General features: G+C 41.2%; 1 protein-coding gene across 5 annotated transcripts in view; it reads left to right on the forward strand.

Moving 5' to 3' along the window:
• The window catches only part of DIP2C (disco interacting protein 2 homolog C), a 420,860-nt gene that overhangs the window by 377,852 nt on the left and 15,815 nt on the right, over positions 1–27,193 (forward strand). For all 5 annotated transcript variants that reach the window (XM_058183966.1, XM_058183967.1, XM_058183969.1 and 2 more), the window contains 10 exons: positions 571–680; positions 1,709–1,789; positions 3,953–4,076; positions 5,088–5,209; positions 6,379–6,490; positions 7,282–7,391; positions 8,361–8,491; positions 15,947–16,115; positions 16,900–17,070; positions 24,531–24,592. In XM_058183966.1, coding sequence (XP_058039949.1) covers positions 571–680; positions 1,709–1,789; positions 3,953–4,076; positions 5,088–5,209; positions 6,379–6,490; positions 7,282–7,391; positions 8,361–8,491; positions 15,947–16,115; positions 16,900–17,070; positions 24,531–24,592 — 1,192 coding nt within the window. The remainder of the gene's footprint in view (positions 1–570; positions 681–1,708; positions 1,790–3,952; positions 4,077–5,087; positions 5,210–6,378; positions 6,491–7,281; positions 7,392–8,360; positions 8,492–15,946; positions 16,116–16,899; positions 17,071–24,530; positions 24,593–27,193) is intronic.

Genomic DNA, 27,193 nt, shown 5'->3' on the forward strand with positions numbered 1-27,193 from the left:
CCTGTATCTCCGCAACACTTTGATAGACAAGATTATGTGCTCTATTACAAAGATAGTTTTAGCAATTCAGACGGTTGGTCCTTTCCTGTGAATCTGCTATATTTTTTGTTTACATTGCAGAAAGGCTTAGGAAGGGGTGAGAATTTTTTTGACTCCCATCTACTGAGGAAATCTACAAAAGCCTATTTTATTAGTTATCTCAAATTATCTGGGTTCAGCTAATCTCCCTTGCTCCTCAAATGCTAGATGAGATTACCAAATGTAATGATCCCACTGACCAATGTTGTCTCATTTCCTCTCCTGAGTTTTTTAAAAAAAACAATCCAGTTTTTTTGGAAATTAGTGCTTCAAGATCTGAGCTGCAGGAATTGGACAGCAAAAAAATAAATAAATAAATAAAAATCCAGTAATTTCATTTTGCTGGGAGCAGCTCCTATTATTTGCAGCTGAAATGGCAGGGGATTTCGTATGAGATAGTTTCACTCTAGATGAGGAAGCACAGTAATATGAATTTTGCACTGGAAAGGAAGTTCTTAATTCTTCTTTCACCATCTTCCTGATGTACTGTAGAAATTGGTCCTGCCTCTGTGATGGTGGGGAATCTGGTCTCTGGAAAAAGGATTGCACAGGCAAGCGGCAGAGATTTGGGACAAATAGAAGATAATGATCAAGCTAGAAAGGTAAAGCCCTAAATCTTCCATAGGTATAGTGGATAATGAGCAGAGAAGAGCATACTTACTGGAATTTTCCTTCCATTCAGAACTGGGAATATAAGAGTCCATATATTCAGACCAAATATTTATATCAAGGGATGTATTTTCTAAGGCTAATATATAACATCAAAACCATATATAACCTATGTCAAATCACAGTTACAGATCTGATGCAAATATGCTATTTTTGTCTTATATAATTCTGGATAAATATGTATTCATGTTTCTACTTACTACACATTATGTATGGTTGTCTGTTTTAAAACTGACCATTATAAATATTTAATACAAAATGGGTATTGGGGTGTAATGGCTCAGTGGTTAAAGATGCTGAGCTTGCCAGCTGGAAACCCAACAGTCCAAGTTCAAGACCCAAGTGCCACGCAACAGGGTGAGCTCCTGGTACTTGCCCCAGCTCCTGCAAACCTAGCAGTTCGAAAGCATGCAAATGCAAGTAGATAAATAGGTATCACTTCACCGGGAAGGTAATAGCCTTCTGTGTGCCTCGGCATATAGTCATGATGGCCACATGTCCACGGAAATGTCTTCGGAATGTGCTGACTCGCTTGGCTAAGAAACAGAGATGACCGCTGCCCCCTAGAGTCACACACGGACTGGACAGGGGAAATCTTAACCTTTACCTTTAATTGGATGTTGTTCCTGATCAGTGCATACATGCAGTTCTACTCAGTTGCTGGTAATTTCAGTCTATTTAGAACAAGAATGAATTAATTGAATTCTGTGTTGACTAATTGGAAAAAAAAGGTCAGCCGTTTATTGTATGTTACTTATTTTTAAATATTTTCAGATTTTTACTGTCAACATCCTTAAATTTCTTTTCTTCATAGTAATAATATCTATGAATCTGTCAAACTGGTAGCAGTTTGCAGTTCAACGAAAAGAGAGCTCTTTCTAGACCTAAAAGATGTTTAAAGAAGCAATTGTGTTTCTTACATTCCTCTCTTTCTTAATATTTATCTTGTTTTCCCCACCAGTTCTTATTCCTCTCAGAAGTCTTACAGTGGAGAGCCCAGACAACTCCTGACCATGTGCTTTATACTCTACTAAACTGTAGGGTAAGGATATCTTTTGGCTTTCTTATTTGTAAATTTATGAAACACTGTGAATTGGCCATTATGCAAATTAAATAAATAATGATGACGATAAATAAATTTGCAACTCAGAACTATTAAATATAAAACCAGGTTTGAAATGACAAAGGAGTATGCTACAATGAACCAATCTTTTTACAGAACCATAAAGACCTGGCTGTTCTCCTAAGCTTTTGGATAAGTAAAAGCCCTGGTAGCACAGTGGTTAGAATACAATATTGTACCTGACACTGCCCAAAGCCTGGAGTTCGATCCTGAAGGGCTCATGGTTGACTCAGTCTTCCATCCTTCTGAGATTGGTAAAATGAGGACCCAGATTGTTGGGGGCAATATGCAAAACATCATAAACCTCCCAGAGAGTGCTGTAAAGCACTATGCTATAGGGTTGTTGGAATGTCCCAAAAACCAGCAGTCCGTGGACCACTGGTGGTCCATGAGAAAATTTTGGTGGTCCTCAGAAAAATTATTTGCATTTTTTATATTGCACTAAATCTAAGGTTCTCAAACTACGGCCCCTGGGTCAGATACGTGCAATGAATGTTTGTGTTACTGCAGAAAGACTCCCCTTCAGGGTCTTTTTGTGTGGGTTGGAGGAGGGGGGAGAAATTCCAACTTGGGGTCTGCTTCAGCCTCCTGCTGAGGGGCTTTAGGCAAAGGCTGGAAGGAAGCGCCACTGGTGGCGAAGAGCCAGAGGGCCTTGTTCCAGTGGGACTGCATCATGGCCTGGAACTGGCTGATCATCTCAGCCTGCTGAGCCTCCAGGCGCCGATACCTGGCCTTGCACTCCCGCAGGTTTTCCCTCTGCTTGGAAAGTCTATGCTCCTAGTGCTCAGTGAGGTGCTTCTGCTGAGCCTCCTTCTCGGTCAGATCCAATTTGAGCTGAGCCAGCTGTTTTGCCAACTCTTTCTCATGGTGGCTGCTTAGCTCCAACAACTGCTTCTTGTTGGGGCCTTAAGGAGCCCGGGCAGGGAAGTGAGGAGTAGCTGGGAGGGGAGGGGCGAGTAGAGGCCAGCGAGGCATCCCTCGACGTGAGTGACATCAAGTTGGCCATGCCCACCCAGTCACATGACCACCTAGCCACACCCAACCAGCCAGTCGTTAGACAGATCATATTAGTGGTCCTCAGGATTTAAAATTATGAATTTAGTGATCCCTGAGGTCCGAAAGGTTGGTGACCCCGCCACAAACTATTAGATGTTATAGGACAGGGGTGTCAAACTCAAGGCCTGCAGGCTGGAGTGGTTAAATCCAACCCACAGGGCTGGTCTGGACCAGCCCGCAGTGTCTCTGCGGGCCAAAACGCTTTTGGCCGGCAGAGTGCTACTGGAAGCCATGGAGGCTGAAAATGGGGTGGGGGTGCCACACGCGGAGGAGAACTACAATGCTGATCCACCTGAAAGAAATCCAGTTTGATACCCCTGTTTTAGGATGTTTGAGTTATTGCTGCAATTGCCATTTTGTTCTATTCTAGCCCGGCTTTTGTGCAATGCCTGTTATTATGGGTTTTTTTTTATTGTACTTTGGGTCTCACGAACTGCCCAAATTGCTCTGGAATCAGGTGGCATCAAATTGAATTAAACTAACAAATAATAGTCTAGAATATGGACTTGTACAAACTGCATCCGTAAATGGTACTGCTTGGGAGGCAATCTAATGTAATTTCTCTCTAGGACATTGATAATTTCTTACTTTTGAAAAGTCTCAAGCTGTTCGGGTTTTGTTAAGGCTTGCTTCAAACCACTTCACCATTTGAAAACAGTGATTACTAATAGCTAGCACTCAGATCCTCATGTTATATCCTTACTAAATTTCAATTTGAGTTATTTTGAAATGTTCTTCAGCAGTGGCTATAATTTCCTGAAAAAAAATCATAGTTCACTTTATAGTTACAGGCAAAAAGCTTTAAAGTCTACTTTTCAACTTTCAACTTTCAACTCAATCAAGATATAGATTTTGCTTCCTTTGGTTTCCCCCCCTCCCCCAGTTTAAAATTAAATGAATGTGTGGCATTTATATCACTAATCCAGTTTCAGAGGCTAAGGTCAATAACTCAGTTAATGAATAAAAAGCTATTTTTTAAAATAATTTTTTCTTCTTTGTCTCTACCTTTTTTTTTTCTTAATGAAGGGGACAATAGCAAGTTCTCTCACCTGTGTCCAGCTACATAAACGAGCTGAAAAGATAGCAGTAATGTTGATGGAAAGGGGTCATTTACAAGATGGTGATCATGTTGCTTTAGTGTACCCACCAGGTAAATTTTCCAATCTTACTTTGGTTGCAACTCTCTATCAATGTTGTTCTATCTATAAAATATTTGACTGATGCATAAATAATGTTGGTTGGTTGGTTGGTTGGAACAGTGCAAATATTTTTGCTTCAAGTCTTTCTGGTTGCTATATACAGTGAATTTGTAGGATTATAGTTCAAAATTTCTCATTGCTCTTTCATCGCTGTTTTTATTTCAGTATATGGACTTTTAGACCAGTTCTTATAGCTCTCAATGGGATTAGGGGATGTCTAACATTTTTATTTCCTCTTGTCGGTACTGATTTCAACCAAAAGTGCTACAATATGGGCTTAGAGCAATGTTTATCAATCTTGGCAATTTAACACACGTGGACTTCAACTCCCAGAATTCCCCAACTAGCAATGCTTCCCCAGTGCTGGCTGGAAAATTCTGGGAATTTGAAATCCATTTGTCTTAAAGTTAAAAATATGAAGTTACCAAGGTTGAGAAACATTGGCCTTTATAATGTAGTTGCTAAATGCACTGACTTCCAAAATATAATTGCTATGGAACAATGAAGACAGAATCCCCCCTATCTCACAAGCATGAGGGATAAAGAGCTGAATTTCATGTACAGGTTTATTCATTGAGAGCTGGAGAAACAAATTCTGTCTCCAGCAGCTAAATGAAATTCACAATTGTAATCGAAATCTGCTCCTCTAAAGCCAAATGAATTCAGATCATTTCAGTAGAAGTAAACTGTACATGTCTTTCTCTCTCTCTTTCTCTCTCTTTTTAACCACACAATCTTATGCATGTCTGTTCAGATGTCAGCCCCAGTGAATTCAGTGATCCTTACTCCTAGGTAAGTGGATATAAGATTGAAGCTCCATTTCAATGTAGGTTGTATTCCCAACTCATCTGAACAGCATTAGTTTAGGGAAGGTGGAATTATACAGGTATTTTTTTATAAATTATTCTCGTTTTGCTTTCTTCCTCACTAACAGCCAAGTAACTTATTTTTGTCCCATCCAGGCATAGATCTGATTGCTGCATTTTATGGATGTTTATATGCTGGCTGTGTGCCAATAACAGTTCGGCCTCCGCATCCACAAAACATTGCGACAACCTTACCTACAGTGAAGATGATTGTGGAGGTCAGTGGGCCATTAATAATGATTAACTTAAAACATGCATAGATTGCCTTTTTCATCCTGGAGTTGCATTTTTTGTCTCCAGGGGCCACGAGGAATAGATTCTGGTGGAGCAAGGACATAACAAGGGTTAAGAATTAAAACTTTTGGGCCCAGAGAGGAATTGTTTTTAAGGGCTGGGGATATAATAAGTATAGTGGCTGCACAACATAGAGACAGATTTAACCATAGTTACAATTGGGAAAGTATGACCATCCTAGACCTGGTCAAATCCAAAAATGCCAGGGAATTTCTAGAAGCCTGGCCCTCTGACAAATCAGCCATCAATAGACACACAGACATGAACAACATCTACAGGCTATACAAAAGAGACAATCAACCTGCCCAAAAGAGAATAAAAAGACTCCAGATCCTCTCCAGCAGTAATCAACACTCAGATCAGAATAGGTTAACTTCAGGATTAACTTCAGACCAGCAATCAAGTAAGAAATAACCCAATCAAGAAACTGCCAAAGAGCCATCAGTAAACAGTCCAACCAAATAATCCCTAAGAACCTCCTTAAAACACAGACAGGCAAGGCACCAGAATATAAACTGACAGCAAACAGCACTCCTTGTGAGCATTGATGATGTTACCTAGGTTGGGTAATGAAATGTCTACAAAAGCAAGAAAATTCAGAGTGAACCAAGGACCCCTCATTTCAATCCTGAGCTATAAATATTCTCCTTTACTGGTATTGTGGCTGCATTCCACATCATTATAGAATGTTGTTGGCGGGGGCAGGAGTAACCTGTATTGTATGTCTTAACTGGAAAAGGTTTGGAGTAGTGAGATGTTCTTTTTAAAACTGAAGATGTACTTTATAAAAAGTGAAATATATTGACTTGTAATGTGAAGTAAACAGCCAGTTGGGTGTAATGGCATCTGGGTAGAAATAGGAAAACTGTGAGTTCTAGCCCTGCCTCAGATGCAAAGCCAACTGGGAGATCTTGATCCAGCCACACTCTATCAACCTAGGAAGGAGGAAATGGCAAACTATTTCTAAAAAATTTGGCAAGAAAACTGCAAGAGCCTGTCTAGACAGTCTCCAAAACTGGGATATGATTGAACAACAACAAAAAAAAGTGTAGAGATTTAAACTTCTTCTTTCTCTTTCTGCTAAAATTCCCAGGTGAGTCGCTCTGCTTGTTTAATGACAACACAATTAATATGTAAATTATTACGGTCCCGGGAGGCGGCAGCAGCAGTGGATGTCAGAACGTGGCCACCTATATTAGACACAGGTATATTGTATATTTGTTTTGTTACATATCTTTGTTCTGTTGCAAATTTTTGCATCTTTCACAATGTCACAAGAATCATGTAGTCTTGGATCTAGGATCTAAGATCTTGGAGTCCTAGTGAACAATCATTTAGATATGAGCCCGCAGTGTGCAGCAGTTGCCAAAAAAGCCAACACAGTTCTGGGCTGCATAAGCAGAGGGATAGAATCAAGAACACATGAAGTGTTAATACCACTTTATAATGCCTTGATAAGGCCACACTTGGAATATTGCATTCAGTTTTGGTCGCCACAATGTAAAAAAGATGTTGAGACTCTAGAAAGAGTGCAGAGAAGAGCAACAAAGATGATTAGGGAACTGGAGGCTAAAACATATGAAGAACGGTTGCAGGAACTGGGTATGTCTAGTTTAATGAAAAGAAGGACTAGGGGAGACATGATAGCAGTGTTCCAATATCTCAGGGGTTGCCACAAAGAAGAGGGAGTCAAACTATTCTCCAAAGCACCTGAAGGTAGAACAAGAAGAAATGGGTGGAAACTAATCAAGGAGAGAAGCAACTTAGAACTAAGGAGAAATTTCCTGACAGTTAGAACAATTAATCAGTGGAACAACTTGCCAGCAGAAGCTGTGAATGCTCCAATACTGGAAATTTTTAAGAAAATGTTGGATAACCATTTGTCTGAAATGGTGTAGGGTTTCCTGCCTGGGCAGAGGGTTGGACTAGAAGACCTCAAAGGTCCCTTCCAACTCTGTTATTATTATTATTATATGTCTCCCTTTTTTCTTCATAGATGATTTGCCAAAGAAACGGCCTCCTCAGATCTTCAAACCTTCGAATCCTGACATGCTAGCTTATCTCGATTTCAGTGTATCTACAACTGGAATGTTAGCAGGGGTGAAGGTAAGAATTACACACTCACGGCTGAATAAGTCAAGATCTACATCTGGATAAGACACGTGTAGGGGAAGAACAAGAAAAAATATCATTTAGTTTTCTTTAACTGTTGCTTCCATGATTTATTATTTTATTTTTAGGGGGAAGGGCAGGGAAATCCCCTTGGTCTATTTTTCTGTAATTTTCACAGGAGCAGAGGTGAAATCCAATTTTGTTTTACTACCAGTTCTGTGGGCGTGGCTTGGTGGGCATGGCAGGGGAAGGATACTGCAAAATCTCCATTCCCTCCCCACTCCTGGGGGAAGGATACTGCAAAATTTCCATTCCCACCCCACTTTGGGGCCAGCCAAAGATGGTATTTGCCCGTTCTCTGAACTACTCAAAATTTTCGCTACCAGTTCTCCAAAACCTGTCAGAACCTGCTGGATTTCACCCCTGCACAGGAGGTACAATACCTAATATTGTGACACTAGGATAAAGCCAAGACAGCAAGAGCTAGTTTTTGAGTTTTTTCACATGGTAGAACATTATTTAACTGACATCAGTAGGAGTGTCTTAACTTTTTGCATGTTAAGCATTTGATCTTTTACTGACCCATGTCTGCCATCTGTAGCACTTTCTATTTTTACCCTCTTCTTCAGGGTTCCACATAATTTCCAGCAGTTCTGGATTATAACCTAGAAATCAAAACCGCAATGAGTCACTTTCTGTTTGTTTTTCGTTTGCCGGATTGATTGATCGTTCTTCTTTGAAAACATATTAATTTTAATAGTGTGGAAAAGTTTCGGTGAGGGTTTGCTTCAAGGAGATGGAAATGAGAGTACGGAGAGAAGAGATGGGGGGTGGGATGATTATTTTTATTCTGTTACTAACTTAAGATCTGGCAGTGCTTCAGAAGCAACCCCACAGAATGGCACCGTTTATTTATCATTCTTATTACTGTTTTTTCTCTCTCTCTTCTTCTTCTTCTTCCAGATGTCTCATGCAGCCACTAGTGCCTTCTGTCGTTCTATTAAGCTGCAGTGTGAACTTTACCCTTCTAGAGAAGTTGCAATTTGTTTGGATCCCTATTGTGGACTGGGGTTTGTCCTTTGGTGCCTCTGTAGGTAGGTTTTCCTGAGGAGAACTGTCAAATAATCGTTTTTGGTTTTTTTTTTGAAGAGGCAGGACATTACTCTGTTTGTATGTGTACGGAGGGCAGGGATCCAGTATATCATCTACCAGGAAAATGATCAATTGATATAACAAAGCAAAGATTGAAGCTAGATTTAAGTTTGAAGACCAACCTATCAGTTCTAGAGGCAAAATAGAGAGGATAAACAGAGTCATGGTGTCTTATTATAGTTGAGCAAGTGGGTATTTTAGCTAGTTACAAGAAAATATTGCCATGTGGAACAATCCTCTTCAGAGTTTAAGACAACCATTCATTCATTTTTTTTTCTTCATACTATTCCATGTTGCCACTAACTCACTAGAGTGCTTTTAATGGAATATCACATCCATACTTCTTTTTTTTCAGCACAGTTCTTGACATTTCTCCAAACTGGCTAATCTCTCCCTGTGGATAAAGCTGCTTTGGCTACCGAGACATTACATGAGTGTGGCATATACCAAATTGGGAAATAAAACCTGTAATTCGTTGTTAGCAAAAGGATATAAAGAGGGGGAGGCTAGTAAGGTAATCATGTCCACCGGAAGGAAAGAAAACCTTCAACCCATTTTTTTTCTTAACATGCAGGATTTAAGTTCATTTCCCTCTCACAGTTTTCTTAAATATTTTAAGCAATTGGAAACTTAATACAAAATGTCCTTTTGCTTCCTGCCAAACTTGTTTATAGGTATTGTTCCAAAAGTGTTTCCTGAAAAAGAACTCAAATGCCATTTCTGCTAGGAGATTCTAAGAATCTTATTTCAAAAACTACATTTCCAACTTTTAATATACAGAAATAGGGATATGCAAACCATTCATGTCTGTCTATTGGAGACATTTTGTACAGGTAGTCCTTGATTTATAACCATTTGTTTAGTGACTGTTCAAAGCTACAACAGCACTGAAAAAAATGACCTAGGAATATGAACCACCTTTGAAGGCAAGTGGTCCCTATTTATGACAGTTTGCTGTCATGTGCTTATCTTTTGCAACTTTCTGACAAGCAAAGTCAATGGGAAGCCACTCATCAACCATGTTACTAACTTAACAACTACGGTGATTCAGTTAACAGCTGTGGCAAGAAAGGTCATAAAACAGAGCAAAAGTCACTTAACAAATGTCTCGCTTAGCAACATAAATTTGGGGCTCATAAATTTTGGTCATAAATTGAGGACTACCTGATTCTTAGCATACATTTTGTAATGGAATTCTCAACTCTGCTGCATGGGCATTAGAACAAATACAGGGTTGATAAACTCTACTTCAAGAGTTGCAGCATTCTTAAACCTCTGATGGTGTTTTTGATCATGTAAACACACTTGAGGTAAATTTAAATTGGTTTAAAAAAAAAAAAAAAGGGTACTAGTTTGGGGCAACGTTGTTTTTATTCCAGTTTGGTATCATTGCCATTAATCACTGCTACAGGAGTGTAAAAAGGGATTGAACCCTAGATACCCAGGGTTTGCAATCTGAGCACAAGCAGCCAAATTTATACCTATATACAAAAACATAGTAATACAATAAAATCATCTGTTTATCCTTGTTATAGATGCTATGAAGTTGTGCTGGCCTGCTCCATTGTGATGTCTCAGAATGCAGCATTCTGAGACTTTCAAACTACTAAGGAAAACCTCTTGGAGCATGGAGCCAGCCCATTGGTAAGTCATGGCTGCATTGCATGGTTTTGCAAAGTTTTGTTTTTGTTTTTATTTTATGTCCTGATGGGTATAAAATAATAATGAAAAGAAACCTTGCAAAGCAGAGCAATAGACCTCTATCAAAAATTCTTCAGATTCCTATCAATTGGCCACCCACTCCAGCAGGATTTCCTGGAAGTGTTTGTCAAAGTTTGATGCATTCTGGGCAGAACAACAATTGTCAGGCCAACGTGAGTTCATGGACATTAGTCTGTCTAAACCTTTTAGTTGTTTGTGCCAAAGACATAGTGCTGGGCTTCATTGTATTGTCATTTTTTTCCCCTGACATGTTTTTGGGGTTTGGGAAGATTTTTTTTAAGCCTTTCTAAAAATGTTTATTCTAGCAGCTGTTCAGTTTGGTATTGATTCTAACGTCTAGAACACCTGATATTTTTTTTAATTTGTCCAACTTCTATTTCTTTTATGTGAAGCCTGGGGTGTTATAATTTCCTGATATTATGTTTATGTGTGAATTTGTAAACTGCCAGGATAGTCTTTAAACTAAAATGTTAAATTTTCTTTTGGATAAATAATTTTGCAAAGCTAACAACAGTCATTATAAGGGTTGTAAACCTGGTAGGAGAACACTGCTTTTCATGCAGAAGATCTAGGGACTTTGACCAGCATTTTCACTTTGATCTGGGAAGGTTCCTAAAATGGTATTTCTTCTCTGTATTGGAAAATATTGAATCTGTAGCTTCCCTGCCTTCCATAGTTAGGAAAGGCTAGTACTGTTCTGCTTGAACTTTTATTAATTTATTGTTCACATTTATTGTTCACATTAATAAACCAGATCCATTTAGATCAAGTTATACATAAACTTGCCTTGACAGAAAATTGGTTCATACCTCATACTGAATACCTCTATCATTGTTCAGTTTTGTTTAGGTGGAATGTGTGAAGCCATCCATTGTTGTATGTGCAACAAGTAGTGTTTAAAGTAGTGTAGGCTAGCCAGAGTAGATATTGCATATATGGTTGAAGCATTCACACTTAAATTCTACTGAAAGCATTAGTTTGTAACATGAGATGGTTTGAAAGCTGGATTTGTATTTTTATTTTAAACACCGCACTTCTGCAAATATCACCAAAAGAAAGGATGTAGAACAAATTAAAAAAAATCACAGAAATAAAATAATAAAACAAGATTAGAAATTCCTCTAGAGTTGTATGTTTCAAATAGGATCTAGATAGTGTGTTTGTTGGAGGATGCCTTTCACTGAATTTCTGCAAAGACCAAGAAATTCTTTCAGTGGCTTAAAAGCCGTCTTTTAGTTTTCTCATTCTGCAAAAAAAGGATATATGCAAATATCCCATCTAGATGGCAGCATTATCTGATTAGATCTTAAAAAGCCAACCGGAATCAGATGTAGTTAATAATTAAATTACAAACTATCTAGAAATCTCAGAATTGCACATATGATGACATTCCAGAAAAAGGAAGTGACGAGAGATTTCCTAGCCATTTCTCAGCTATCAAAGATGGGATCTTTTGTATGCAAAGGACTTTCCTTACCATCCTTAGCATCCCTATATTCCTATAACATTATCTGTTAATCGTTTCACAAGGTGAGCAATATGGTCGATGGAACCACTTGCTCAGTCAATCCATGTTTTGTTCCAAATCCCAGAGGGACAGAGAAGAAGAGTCTTGTAGCTTGCTAAAGACTATTTCCTCAAGGGAGTACTCTTGACAGCAGCAGTAATTCATCACAGGGAACTTGCCATCTTCATGCTACTATTGAAAAACTATATAGCGTAAGCAAAATAAAGTTCCGACCATTGGGTCTTTCTTCACATAAACTGATTTAAAACTAGCTCATTATGTTTGACTTTTTCCTCTGGAATATATATTTGTTGCCAGTATTTTGATTTCTAAGATTTACAAGCTATGGAGAAACTGTAGCCCTCTGGTAGTTGCTGCACTTCTTTAGTAGGCAAGATCTCTGACCATTGGCTATTCTTGATGGAGCAATTATTTATTTATTATTTATTATTTAAATTTGTATACCGCCCTTCTCCCGAAGGACTCAGGGCGGTTCACAGCCAAGTAAAAAAATACACAATACACTATAAATATTAAAATACAATTAAAAAACTTATTAAATTGGCCACAATTAAAATTTAAAAATAAAAACCCATTAAAAACCCATAAACTTAAAAAACTAACCCAGTCCAGCGCAGATGAATAAGTGAGTTTTAAGCTCATGCTAAAGGTTCGGAGGTCCGGAAGTTGACGAAGTCCTGGGGAGTTCGCTCCAGAGGGCGGGAGCCCCCACAGAGAAGGCCCTTCCCCTGGGTGTCGCCAGATGACACTGTCGCGCCGACGGCACCCTGAGGAGTCCCTCTCTGTGAGAGCGCACGGGTCGGTGAGAGGCATTCGGTAGCAGCAGGCGGTCCCATAGATAACCCGGCCCTATGCCATGGAGCGCTTTAAAGACGTTCACCAACACCTTGAAGCGCACCCGGGAGGCCACAGGTAGCCAGTGCAGCCTGCGCAGGATAGGTGTCACTCGGGAGCCACGAGGGGCTCCCTCTATCACCCGCGCAGCCGCATTCTGGACTAACTGTAGCCTCCGGATGCCCCTCAAGGGGAGCCCCATGTAGAGAGCATTGCAGTAGTCCAGACGAGACGTCACAAGGGCGTGAGTGACTGTGCACAAGGCATCCCGGTCTAGAAAGGGGCGCAACTGGCGCACCAGGCGAACCTGGTGGAAAGCTCTCCTGGAGACGGCCGTCAAGTGGTCTTCAAAAGACAGCCGTTCATCCAGGAGAATGCCCAAATTGCGCACCCTCTCCATCGGGGCCAATGACTCGCTCCCGACAGTCAGCCGTGGACTCAGCTGACTGTACCGGGATGCCGGCATCCACAGCCACTCCGTCTTGGAGGGATTGAGCTTGAGCCTGTTTCTCCCCATCCAGACCCGTACGGCTTCCAAACACCGGGACAGCACTTCGATAGCTTCATTGGGGTGGCCCGGTGTGGAAAAGTACAGCTGGGTGTCATCAGCGTACAGCTGGTACCTCACACCGAAGCCACTGATGATCTCACCCAGCGGTTTCATATAGATGTTGAACAGAAGGGGCGAGAGAATCGACCCCTGCGGCCCCCCACAGGTGAGGCGCCGCGGGGCCCACCTCTGCCCCCCCGTCAACACCGTCTGCGACCGGTCGGAGAGATAGGAGGAGAACCACCGATAAACGGTGCCTCCCACTCCCAATCCCTCCAACCGGCGCAGCAGGATACCATGGTCGATGGTATCGAAAGCCGCTGAGAGGTCTAATAGGACCAGGGCAGAGGAACAACCCCTATCCCTGGCCCTCCAGAGATCATCCACCAACGCGACCAAAGCCGCCTCAGTGCTGTAACCGGCCGGAAGCCGGACTGAACGGGTCCAGATAGACAGTTTCCTCCAGGTGCAGGGGAAACTGATATGCCACCATATTTCTACAACCTTCGCCGCGAAGGTTGGAGACCGGACGATAATTACCTAAAACAGCCGGGTCCAGGAAGGCTTCTTGAGGAGGGGTTCACCACCGCCTCTTTCAAGGCGGCCGGAAAGACTCCTCCAACAAGGAAGCACTCAGAATCCCCTGAGCCAGCCTCGTGTCACCTCCTGAGTGGCCAGCACCAGCCAGGAGGGCACGGGTCCAGTAAACACGTGGTGGCATTCAATCTACCCAGCAACCTGTCCATGTCCTCGGAGTCACAGGGTCAAACTCATCCCAAACAACATCACCAAGACCGCCTCAGATGCCCCGTCCGAATCACCACAATTTTGGTCCAGACCGTCCCTAAGCTGAACGATTTTATCGTATAGATAACTGTTAAACTCTCAGCACGCCCCTGCATCGGGTCATCCCGCCTCCCCTGGTGAAGGAGGAGCGGTCACCCAAACAGGGCAGCTGGGCGGTTATCTGCCGACGCAATGAGGGAGGAGGCGAGCAACGCCGCTTCCTCAGTGCCACTAGGTAGGTCCTAGTATAGGATCTAACTAGTGTCCGATCAGCCTCTGAACGGCTGGACCTCCAGGAACTCTCTAGGCGCCTTCTCCGCGTTTCATCCCCTCAGCTCCTCGGAGAACCAAGGAGCCGGTTGGGATCTGCGCCGGTCAGAGGTCGCAAAGGCACGACACGGTCTAAAGCCCCAGCCGCAGCCCGTTCCCAGGCTGCAGCTAGTTCCTCTGCCGTGCCGTGAGCCAGACCTCAGGAAGTGGCCCAAGCTCCGTCCAAAACCTCTCTGGGTCCATCAGGCGCCTGGGACGGTACCAACGTAATGGTTCCGTCTCCCTGCGGTGTTGGGTAGCGGTCAGAAAGTCCAGGCGAAGGAGAGAGTGATCTGACCATGACAAAGGTTCAATGACTATTTCCTTTAAGTCCAGATCTCTCAACCACTGACCAGAGACAAAAATCAGGTCCAGTGTGCCTCCCCCGATGTGAGTGGGGCCATCCACTACTTGAGTCAGGTCCAAGGCCGTCATGGAGGCCAAGAACTCCCGAGCTACCGTCGATGACGAGCCGGCAGATGGCTAGGTAAGGTCCCCCATGACTAAAAGTCTGGGGGTCTCCACTGCCACCCCGGCAAGCACCTCCAGGAGCTCGGGCAGGGCAGCTGTCACGCAGCAAGGAGCCAGGTACGCGACCAGCAAGCCCATCTGACATCTATGACCCCACCTCACAAAGAGGGATTCACACCCGGCAATCTGAGGTACAGTGGTCTCCCTCGGCTCTAGACTCTCTTTAATAGCAACCGCCACCCCTCCACCCCTACCCTGGGTCCTCGGCTGATGGAATGCACGGAAACCCGGTGGGCACATCTCGACCAGGGGCACACCCCCTTCAGTGCCCAACCAGGTCTCCGTAACGCCTATAATATCCGCGGCACCCCCCTGAATCAGATCATGTATTAGGGGGGCCTTATTGGCCACAGACCGTGCGTTGCATAACATCAGATGAAGGCCCAGGCTCTGAGGGTCTTGACCATCCGGGGAACGGGAAAAGTCAGGGGGATCGGGGCACGCGATCGCCTGCATACATCGAACGCGTGACCCCCTATGTCGATACGATCCCCCCCTTCCGCCATATCTGCCCCTCCCACTTACCGTGCAAATAGACTCACCCTCACACAAAGGAACACACTCCCCCCCCATAACCTCCGAACCCATTTGATAGTCGCCACGAGCATGCGCTGGAACTGGTTTCCCTCCCGACGGGCTACCCCCATCACCCGCTCTAACCCTCCCACCCCTTAAAAATACCCTGTCTAAAAAACCCCAAAGGCTCTTTCTTCTCGCATGCCACCTCTGTGGGTTCCAAGACCCGTCATTGAGGCCGGCCCTTGGTAGCGATGTGGGCCATTCCTGCGAGGCGGGGGCACCTCGCAGGCGCAAGAGTTCATGTACAGTGTAGCGCATAGAAAAGTGCGAATTGGCGAGGGATGCTAAGATGGTAAAATCCCAGAGTAATAAAAATGGTGAATCTTCCAGCGGGTGTCCAGTTGGTAAGAGGACAGATGGAGCAGGAACCGGATAACGATTAATTGGAAACCAACTGCAATCCAGAGGGCTTCAGATTGTCCAACCCTGAGCTAAAAGCTCTCAGGGAGAGCTGTCTCCTTCCAGAATTTTGAAAAATAATTTCCTTTTCAATTTGACATCTTCTGGTCTCAAGACAGATTTCTCGTCATGGCATTAACCAATCTTGTATCTTTACAGCGTTTATTCAGGACACCAGTCTATTTTAATTCCTCCCTCAGAATTGGAAACAACACCTGCTCTATGGCTTCTGGCTGTGAGCCAGTACAAAGTAAGAGATACCTTTTGTTCCTACTCGGTTATGGAGCTTTGCACCAAGGGCCTTGGTTCACAAACAGAATCTTTGAAGGTGAGGAATCCTTTTTCACTTCCCTATATCCTATGTTCCCTGAGCTTCTTCTCCCAATTTGATATCACTGTATATATTGTTGATAAACAATTATCTTTATGAAACAAGGACCGAAGTACACCTTCAGCTGGGCAAGTGGAATATTACCTTCCACTTCGTGTGAATTTAGTCAAAGTCAAATCATAGCTTGGTATGTGAGCTCACACACTTTCAATTTTTCACTGAAGACTCTCTTTAGATTTTGTTGCATATAAGCTTTTTAAGCCAATCTGTGCCTTTCTTCCCATTTTCCTAACAAATGGGATTCAAAATGGCCAACAGGTCACATCCTATATCCGTTCAAAACAGGCTCGCAGTTTAAGAATTGAATTTGTGTGGCTTGTAGAAGGGGTAAACTAAAAACAATAATCACTTCTATTCTCCATAATGCAGAATTATAGGTAGGTGAGACCATAACAACTTTAAGATATATGAAATAATACAACTCCCAGAATTCCCTAGCAACATGCTCTACCGTGTCAATTTCAATATTCGGAATTCTGTAGCCAGCGTGTTGCCTGGGGAATTCTGGGAGCTGAAGTCCACGTATTTTAAAAGGTTGGGAAACCTGGAAACATTGGCAAAAACATCTATGATGTTTGCTCTGATGATGTCCCCACTTATTCCAAAATACAGTTATTTTTATAACCCAAAGTTCATTTCTGCTTCTGATGTCTTGGCTATTTCATCTGTCCAAATGTCAACACTACCCTTGGGATGACCTGAGTTTGTCCTTTGTTTCCAGGCAAGAGGGCTGGACCTGTCAAGGGTGCGGACATGTGTGGTTGTGGCAGAAGAACGACCCCGAATAGCTCTGACACAATCTTTTTCAAAGCTTTTTAAAGATCTGGGCCTCCATCCCAGGGCTGTCAGCACATCCTTTGGCTGCAGAGTTAACTTGGCTATATGTTTGCAGGTAAGGCGCTCTTTCTCTCTCTCTCCCTTCCTCTCTCTCTCTCTCTCTCTCTCTCTCTCCTGTTGGCAAAGATTGTAAAAGCAGTCCTTGCTTAAGGGAAAACAATCAGGTTTCACTTAAGATGGTTAGTTACTTTCTTAATCATTGCAAGTATAAAAAGATGTTCCTTTTTCATACTGCAAGCATACACCTTTTCGGATTTTGTTAATTCGTTTTTCCATAATTCTTTTTATGTTACATTTATAACATTTATTCTGTCCTCAGGATGAAAGCCACACAGTAAATACCTGTATGAAATTTCCTTAATTTGTAAGTTGTAAAACTCAGCCCAAATCTTTATGCTCGACATATTTTTTTTTTATCTTATCAGTAGAATAAGGACTTGAATATATGTAGTGCCTTAAAATCACTCTAGTGTTACTCAGTTATTGTGGCTAGTGTTAGAAATGGATTAAATTTCCATATCTAAAGTACTTGTCCCAATCTGATATTTGCCTGATATCTTAAAACTCCCAGAGTTCCCTAGCCATTATGGTTTTTGAAGTCCAACCCTACTAGAAGTTTATATTGCCCAGAAAGGGAAAAAATTAACAGAATTTAGTATTAATATCATAACTCCTTTCCTTATAACCACAGCTGGGATCTAATCTTGGTCATTATGCAAAGTAGTTTTACATGATTGCTTCACTAACTGGACAGAGTTCCAGGTAGTGCAGGATGGCTCGGGGTGGGGGGAATCCTAGAGCCCCTGGGCAGGCCATTCCTGAGTGTCTCTCCATTAAGGAGCTAGCAATTCCACTTGTGAAATCCAAGCAGCTGACTGGAAAGGTAGTCACAGACAGCCTGCCCTGAATTTTGAGGGAGGATTTTCAGCTTCTGAATGGAGAGACGCTTGTCATTGCCTGCTCCAGGCTCTCCCCCAACCCCGAGGCACTTAGTACCCCTTATCTTACAATGCTGCCTTTTCACTCTGGGAGCTGAAAATCCTGCTTGTATTTTAGCCCCCTCTCATTTTGAGGGGCTGGCTGAAAGAGCTCTCTGCCAAAGGATTTCAGTTCTTTGTCTGCTTGGATTTTGGTAGGGAGCTCTTTCAGTTAAGTACCACCCTCCCGAGTGCCCCCCTCCTCCCTGAAATAACATGGAGTCTTGTTGGCAGGCAGCAACAGCTTGCAACCTGCCCTGCCAGCTATCAATTGACTTTCTGGGGGAGCTGGTAGATTGCAGAAGATTGTAAATGGTAATCACATGATAATGAGGTTCCTGGTGGTTAGTGCAAAAGGGTTGCCAAGCACCCAAATCACAGTCATGTGACTGTGGGGCGAGAGGGGGGCACAGTTTGCGACAGAAGTAAAACAGTAAAACAACCTTTCCAAGCCTGTCATTACTTCAAACTGTTGTTAAATGAATGATTATAAGTTGAGGATTCCCTGTAGAAGGTAAAAAGCTATTTGCAATCACAGTACTGTGGTAAACCTTATAAGCATTTTATTATTACAGTCTTATAAGATAAGCTTGTATTATTTTTTACACTATGCCAAACTGTAGATGGACCTCATCCATTTCAAATAAAAATTTATTTGGGTGGGAAAATTTCCTGATTTCTGTTCCAATTTTGTTTTCTGATGGTTTCCATTTTTCTACTTCATTTTATTTCCACATATTAAGAATGAGTTGGATATTTTAAATAGTAATTCCTTAGTATTTATGAATATAACTAGCGATTATTAGTTTTTGGTTACCTGTTGGAGTTCTTTTCTTTGTAACTTTAGTTTCCAATTTTCAACAGTCACATCACTTGGAGATATCACATGGTTTGTGATCCTTCTCCACACAGTACTATTTCAGAAAATATATATGCGCACCATTGGGCAACAATTCCCTAAATATTTATTCAGTGAAGGGTGAGGGGATTGCAAAGTGGGCACACATTTAAATGCACCATCGGCCAGATTTTACACTAGTTCCCTGAATGCATTCTAAGATTTTATAATCCTCTGACTTGCATAATCAGATTTTCTTTTCCCTACTTCTTTTCCTCTATAAAGGTAGATGGCATTGCATTTAGTTCTAAAACTTAGTGCCCCGATCCCAGGACATAAAAGGGAACAGTAATAAAATCTCCTAGGGAGGCCACCATTTTGATCACACAGTACCTTCTTGCCAGAACACGGTTTTGCTGAGACAACATACTAAATGGAAGTGTAGCCTGCTGGCCCCAGAAAAATATCAAAAGCATTGCAAAGTCAATCAAGAATTCAAACACTGCTTGACTTACTTAAATCATACAGTTTTTTCTCGTTCCAAATTTCTTGATAACTTCTGGTATACTAGCAGAGGGCTTCAACTTGGGCAGGTTATAAAATAAAATAAAGAATATTCAAGATCAGCAACATGTATCAATGCATGCATGCAGATATTATGCTAATTCATCTTTCTAAAGAAGCGTTTACAATGCGGATACATTATGCGAAACTTTTCATTTATTAGTGAGAAAGGAGATTGTGCTATGGTGCTTGTCAATTATAAACCTGCCAAATTTGATGTTTCCCGCCGTATCTTGGTATTTGTTTAGGTATTTATTTTAGTGTCATTGTTAGAATAATTTCTTTCTATGAAAATCAGTGAAAGCCAAAATGAATTGGCCTTATTAGCTGGTTAGTGGCCTGTACATCTTAAAGCTTAGGAGTTTAAGGTATGGAAATGACGTACTATTCATTTTCCATCAGAAATATTAATATTGCAAAGTGTATACATTTTCTGTAGAGATGATATACAACTGAATAATTCTATTACTCTGTGGTAATGTGCCCAAACTGTAATTAATAACTTACTAAAGCTATCAACTGAAACTTTGCAACCACTGGTCTCTTTGAGGAATATTAATCATGGCCTAAATTGCTGAAGAAATCATAAACCTTGGTTGTGAACAATGCCCTAGATTACGTTGATTGGGAATGATGCAACAGTCATGTGAAAAACGGTCATAAGTCACATTTTTCAGTCCATTGTAATTTTGAATGGTCACTAAATGAATATAGTCCATTCTTGAATAAATATTGTAGGATTGTGCTGTCCATATTTTTTTTTAATTTGCATTTATATCCCGCCCTTCTCCGAAGACTCAGGGCGGCTTACACTATGTTATCAATATTGATTTCAATAGTAGAACTGCAACAGGCAGAAATGGCTAATTTATTGTGGAGAGATGATCTTGCCAGAGTGGCTCTATGGCCCCCCAAAACAAGATAATATTTAGAAGTGGCTCAGGTAGATGCCTCTCTAATTTGCTGACATATAAAGAGGGAGAAGGAGCAGGGGTGAAATGCTACTAGTTTGGACCGGTTCAGCTGAACTGGTAGCGACAGCGGCGCGTAATTCAGAGAACCAATAGTGGTTTCAGCGCAAGGCTCTGCCCACCTACCCAGACGTCATTACTTCCTGGTTTTAACTAGGAAGTGACCTTTTTTTGACCTCTGCCCATGTGCAGAAGGATTTGTGCATGCACTGAGGGTCCAAGTGCGCATGTGATGCGCACAGAGTGCGCACTTCTGAACCAGTAGGGAAGGTAAGTAGATTTCACCCCTGAAGAGGAGACACAGTGCAATGAGACTTGCAAGATTTTGTTACAACAAAAGTAGTCTCAGACTCACCATGAAGCTGATTTTATACTCTAGTAGTCTACCTTCCATTACAATGAAGCAAAGGATATGGGTGTACCATTTTTGCCCTTAGGAAGCTCCATCCTTATAACTGAAATTTCTTAGCAAATTTATACTTCAGTTCGGGGGAATAGAGAACTTCCTGGTTCCATTTCATTCATAGAGGCAAGCTTGCGTGTGACGGAAGGCAGGTGGTCATGATAGAATTATCCATTGAAAAGTAAGAGCTGAACATTCCTCTCAAGATGGATGACTTGTTCCTTCCTGTACACACAGATGTGTTTTTCAGGCTTAACAAAGGAGTGTTCCATTTCATTTTAATCTTTTGAAAAAGGTATGGCAATTATCGAAATGTGAAGGTATAGTATGGCACCGTTTCATCTGAAGAGTAAAGTTCCACACAATGCCCTTGAACAATAGTATCTATAATGTCTCTTAAATTGCTGAACTTTTGTTTGTTAAAAATTGAAAAGTCTATATACGTCTGCCTCTCCTCTATTAAAATGGTACTTCCATCTTATTTTCATTTCTAGATCTTTAAATAATAAAATGTATGGTTTATAAAATCCTTATACTGGACGTGGGTTATTTTTTCCTTTTATTTTATTACACTCATTGTGCATAATTCTCTTTATTTTTCTCTCAACTTCCATTTCTTTTTCAATTATTATTATCTTCATAATTGGTTTTTTTTTCATATGTTACTGTCTCTCCTTCTCCCCATCTCCCCCTATTCCTGCCGCTGTAGCCACACGGGCTGGGAAAACTGGGCGAGCAGGTAGGGAATTTACCTGTTCCTTAAAATAACCTCCTGGCAATAGACAGACTAGATGGAATCCGGAGGCCTTTTGAGTGGGGATGTACACATGATTCGATGTGTACACGTGATTCAGTGCAGTATAATTCAGTGCAGTAGCCAGAATTGGCCAGAAAATGTCAAGGAAATAAAATTTTGTGCAAAGAAATGAAATAATTAATAGCTGTTATCCAGATATAGTCTTCATCCAAAGTCAATCAACACTTCGTAACATCCTTGAGAATGTTCTAAAAAACAACACCCAGGTATGATGACCGTTCATGTACAAATGGTCGCATTTGAACTTTATAAACTACTTCTGGTCAATCATGAAAACAGTTCCTAATGTAATACAGGTAGTCTTTGACTTACAGCAGTTCATTTAGTGATGATTCAACATTACAAGGGCACTGAAAAATGTGACTTATCGCTGTTTTTCACAGTGACGACTTTTGAAGCATCTCCATGATCTTGTGATCAAAATTCAGATGCTTGGCAACTGGTTTGTATTTATGACCATTGCTGTGTCCCAGGGTCATGGGTCAACTGGGTTGCTAACTTATCAACTGCAGTGATTCACTTAACAACCATGGCAAGAAACGTTGTAAAATGAGACAAAACTCACTTAAGTGTCTCATTTAACAACAGAAAGTTTGGGTTCAGTTGTGGTCGTAAATTGAGGACTACCTGTATTTATAGAGTGCTTCTCTCCCACTCTTCCTTTTTTTTAATAATGGTAATGGGCTTTTCCACTCTGAGCACTAGTCTGTTAGTCTGCAACTGACATTAGTACGTTGGTACATTAGTATATTAGTACATTGAGACCTGTGCTGAACCCCTGGATGCCAACACAATATAATGTGTTGACATTATGCCAAGTTGCCTAGTGATGCCCTCCTATAATTTTCTCTTGCCCTCCTTGCCCCTTTCTTGGTGATGGGATGCTGGTCAACATTTAGTACATTTTTTTAGATGCCTCCTGCTTTCCTTAGCATAGAACCTGATTTTTTTTTAAAGGAGTGCCAAGGGATAAACTGCCAAAAAAACAGCCTCGACACTCAAGAATCCAAGTCTAATATCCATTCTTCTTCAAAATTGTGCCGGCCTGCTTTATTTTTATAGATGTCCCGTAGATGTCTACAAAACATTTGTTGATAGTTCATCATTTCTTTATTGTCCAACTTTTCTTCAGGAGCTCAAGGCAGTACATATAATATTTTCTCCTATTTTTTCCCCACCATAACAATTGAGCTGAGAAAGAGTGACTAACCTGAAGTCATGCTGTGAGCATCTGTGGCTGACAGCAAACCTGAAGCTGGAACATCAAACCAGTTCTCATTATAATAGCTGTCTTCTTTTTAGACATATCCAGTTTTAGAAGTTCCTATAAACAGAATATAGGGGGATGCGGTGGCTTAATGGGTAAGATGCTGACCTTGTCAATCGAAAGGTCGGCAGTTCATCATTTTGAATCCCTAGTACCGCGTAATGGGGTGAGCTCTCGTTACTTGTCCCAGCTTCTGCCAAGCTAGCAGTTCGAAAGCACGTAAAAAATGCAAGTAGAAAAATAGAGACCACCTTTGGTGGGAAGGTAACAGCATTCCGTGTGCCTTTGGCATTGAGTCATCCCAGCCACATGACCACGGACAGTGCTGGCTCTTCGGCTTTGAAACGAAGATGAGCACCGCCCCCTAGAATCGGGAACGACTAGCACGTATGTGCGAGGGGAACCTTTACCTTTACGTTATGAACAGAATATATGCTGTAAAACGAACCAATAAGAATGTGCCTTTCTTTAAATGCACATTTTTAGCCAGTTGCACAGGGCAGGTTGGGCACTTTAAATCTTAAAGCATCTCCAAGCATATGAAGTGGCTTTGCAGTGCCAGTGTTGCAATAGAACCTGAAGGCAGTTAGAAAGCAATGTGATTTAACGCATCTGCTTTCTAATCCAAATAATCTGTTCTGGGTTGCATTATATAGTACTTAGCTTAAATCACCATGCTTTAGTTTTTCTTTTTAATTGCACTGAGGTGCAAGTCCTTCTTGCGCTACTTCACACAATATACTAAGCCAGTTTGTTCATTTGCCATGATGGCATAGTGATTAGAATGCAATACTGCAGGCTATTTCTGCTGCCTGCCAGCTGCCTGCAATTTGGCAGTTCAAATCCCACCAGGTTCAAGGTTGACTCAGCCTTCCATCCTTCTGAGGTGGGTAAAATGAGGGCCAAATAGTTGGGGGGAATATGTTGACTCTTTAAACCTCTTAGAGAGGGCTGTAAAGCATTGTAAAGCGGTATATAAGTCTAAGTGCTATTGCTAAGTACTATTGCTATTTATCACTCAGTGTAAATTCAGTCTGTGTAATTTGTAAACCATGTTTTTGGCTTGTGTGATCCCAGGCAACAAACTATGGTTCAATGTAGCGTGTGAACCCAGTCTCTGCATAGAAAGAAGTCTTCGGTAAAGACCATACACATATGTTCATAGAAATAATTACTGTAGCTGGGTGAAATGGCCACGAACAAATTAGTGCACTGTTTTTAAAAATATAATATGTTTTGAATAGCAGAATAGCTATTATGCTTCCTCATTTTCTATATGTTGGTATCCAATATCTTGCTTTAGAACATTTTCAACTTTACATAACGCTCTTGCATCTGTTTCTCAGGAAATTTAATCTTGAACCTTTGAGGCTGTGTTGTCTTCAGCCAATTCTGTTTCTTTAGAATTTGCCAAACCTGGAAAATTCTTTATTTTTCCATTGAGGCTCATTTTCAGGAAGGTGAGCAACTAGAAATTATGTTTGCAATGAAGACGCCAAAGAAAAGATTATTAGAACTCCACTTACGTACACATACGTAGCCTACTAATATGTTCCTTGTTTTTTTTTACCATGACAGTATAACAGATTTGCTGTTTTAAAATTGTTACAATAATTAAAACGTAGAAACAAAAACAACCTAGTATTCCAGAAGCTAACTGAAAGTTTTTTTTTTACAGGGAACATCTGGGCCAGACCCAACCACTGTGTATGTTGACATGAGGGCTCTCAGACATGACAGGTATAAGTTTTATTTTAATTTTGCAAAATTCATACCAGAAGGTGAGAAACGTTACTACCATGTTTCGTCAAAAAGAAGTCTGGGCCTTATTTTCTTTTGACCCCCCGAAAAAATAGCGAGGCTTTCTTTTTGGAGGGTTCTGATTATTGATTCACCTCGCAGTAGTGGCACCAACAGCCACTACTGTTGCTTAATTTTCTTAGCAGGAGCCTGCTGCTGGCCCACTTCTGCTGCCACTTGCACACATCGCCCCGGCCTTCATTTCACCTTCAGATGCTGAAGACATCTGAAGGCAAAACAGAGGCCAGGGTGATGCGTGCAAGTAGCAGCAAGCGGCTGCAGAAAAAGCGGCTGCAGAAGAAGGCGAGGCAGGTGTCGGGGTTTGCGAGGCCTGGTAAGTAGGGCAGCTCCACCACCCCAATCCCCACCCTAGCTTATTTTTTACCTGTGTGCCTCGCCCCACCCCCTGTACCCTGGGTCTTAATTAGGGCTAATTTTGTGTGTGGGGCTTAATTTGATCGCATGCGCTCAAAAACGTGATAGGGCTTCTTTTCAAGGTGGGTCGTCTTTTTGGAGAAACACGGTATGCATTATTCACATAAGTGTAAAAGGCATATATTTTTTAAAATATAGCAAAAGAAAGGAATGCAGTTACTTGAAAGAACTGAATTTTCAGATGGCATTTCTACTTTATTAAATTAAAAGAACATTGGTTCATCGTAGTCATTTTGCATAATTCATAAGTAACTGTCCATATTCGGGGGGGGAGGGTATCACTCATGGGAGTAGTTAGTAGACTAAGAGAAGATTCTACTTCTCCATGTGGTATTCCTGCTACTTTCTCTTCCCCTTTTAATCTCTTAAAGATCATTTTTAATATAACTATGATTATTGTTATCACTGTTTTATCTTTCTAATGTTTTTGGTTTTAATGTTTGTAAGTCAGAGATGTCTCCAGCTAAATGTGGAGCACATAAATCCAATAAATAAATAAACACATATTCCTATCTTCTTTTTTCCTATATCTATGAGCATCCCATAGTATGGCCGATGCCCCTTACAGCTGCTTCTTGGCCTCTTTTATAAGTCCTAGCAAATGCAAATTCTACCATTGGAATGACATTTGCAGCAACAGGTGCAGTGAAAGCTGTTGAAATTGTAGCTTTGGTTTTCATGGGCACCTCTGACCAATATGTGGTGATGTAAGAGGAGAGATTTGGAACTTGGATGAATAAACCTTTTGTAGATGAATATACTTTTAAAAACAAAAAATGCAGTCTTCCATGTGATTATGTTTGTCTGTAGAATCTAAATAGGAGTTGTTGGAGAGACCTTATTAAAAAAACAAAACAACTTTTGATGGTCTCTTGCTTTTCTGTACAGAACTAATTGGAGGGTTTAGCTGTTTGCTCTGTTCTCATTGGAAAATTAGCACTGGTTTGAAGCCAAGTGGATACGGTTGAAAGAAAGGCTTAGAATGGGGACTCAAAAGGGAAAAGGGGCTTCAAAATATAGGAGAAAAATAGCTATTCCTGGTTAATGAGGGATGCTACCTGTCATTTGTTTGCTCCCAAAAGCACTTGAATCCAAAACACTACACAATGGTTCTTTATTTGTTTTTTCCATTTATATACAAATCTATGTTAGTATATTTCTTGATTGTTTTCAAAAATGTGGGTTCGTCTCTTCCTAGCCTCTGTTCTGCAAATCTCTCAGGCCAGTGTCGAACGCAATCCCAGGTGGTGCAATGAAATGAGCACTGAATTCAGTCCCAGTTGAAACACAAAGCTTAGGGAGTTGAACGTGAAGAGCACGATCTCTTCAGCCTAGTTGCTGTTTGTAACCTTCTACATACAATCTTTCGCTTTGTAGGGGAAGCGTGCTATGTTCCATAAATAATAATTATTTAATGAGTAGTTATTAAAACCAATCTTTCATTTTTCAAAAGGATAGCAGGGTTGACAAAGAAAAGCCAATGTTCAGATTGACTTGTTTGAGAAATTGCTGCTTTGAAGGAGTATATAAATATAAATTACTCTTTTTATTCCTCTTTTTCTGGCTCCGATGTACAAAAGCTACATATTCTACAAGGTCAGGAAGCAATTTCACATAGATTAATAGTCTATCCTAGGAAAAGAATTGAGCAGCTCTAGATGCAGCTGAGGTACAGTGAAAAAATACCAGCAGCAACAACTGTCCTTTTGCCAAGTGTTCTGTTCTTTTAGGTCTACCCTTCCTTGACCTGCTTTGTCTTCTCCCTGCAAAGTCTTACCTGTAGAAGCTGATTTCAGCTTTTTCAAGCTAAGAGTGGTCATTGGCTTCCCATAATTAGGCAGAACCAAGGAAGAGCAGGAAACAAGGACAAGGTTGAAACTGTATTTCAGTTAAATGTATTAAACAAGTTTTAACGTAATGCTGTTAATATTCGTACCAGTGTATTTAACAATGCCCTCTTCTCCCTTTAGGAATAACAATGTAGTGCAATATTTTAACTATCTTGAGCACCTCAGTCAGAGGAATCCACCTAGCCCAGTGTTTTCCTATCTTAACTTAAAGATCTGTTGATCATCCTGGGGACTGAAGTTGACAGGTCTTAAAAGT

Source organism: Ahaetulla prasina, chromosome 4 (assembly GCF_028640845.1).
Source record: "Ahaetulla prasina isolate Xishuangbanna chromosome 4, ASM2864084v1, whole genome shotgun sequence".
Classification (NCBI taxonomy): domain Eukaryota; kingdom Metazoa; phylum Chordata; class Lepidosauria; order Squamata; family Colubridae; genus Ahaetulla; species Ahaetulla prasina.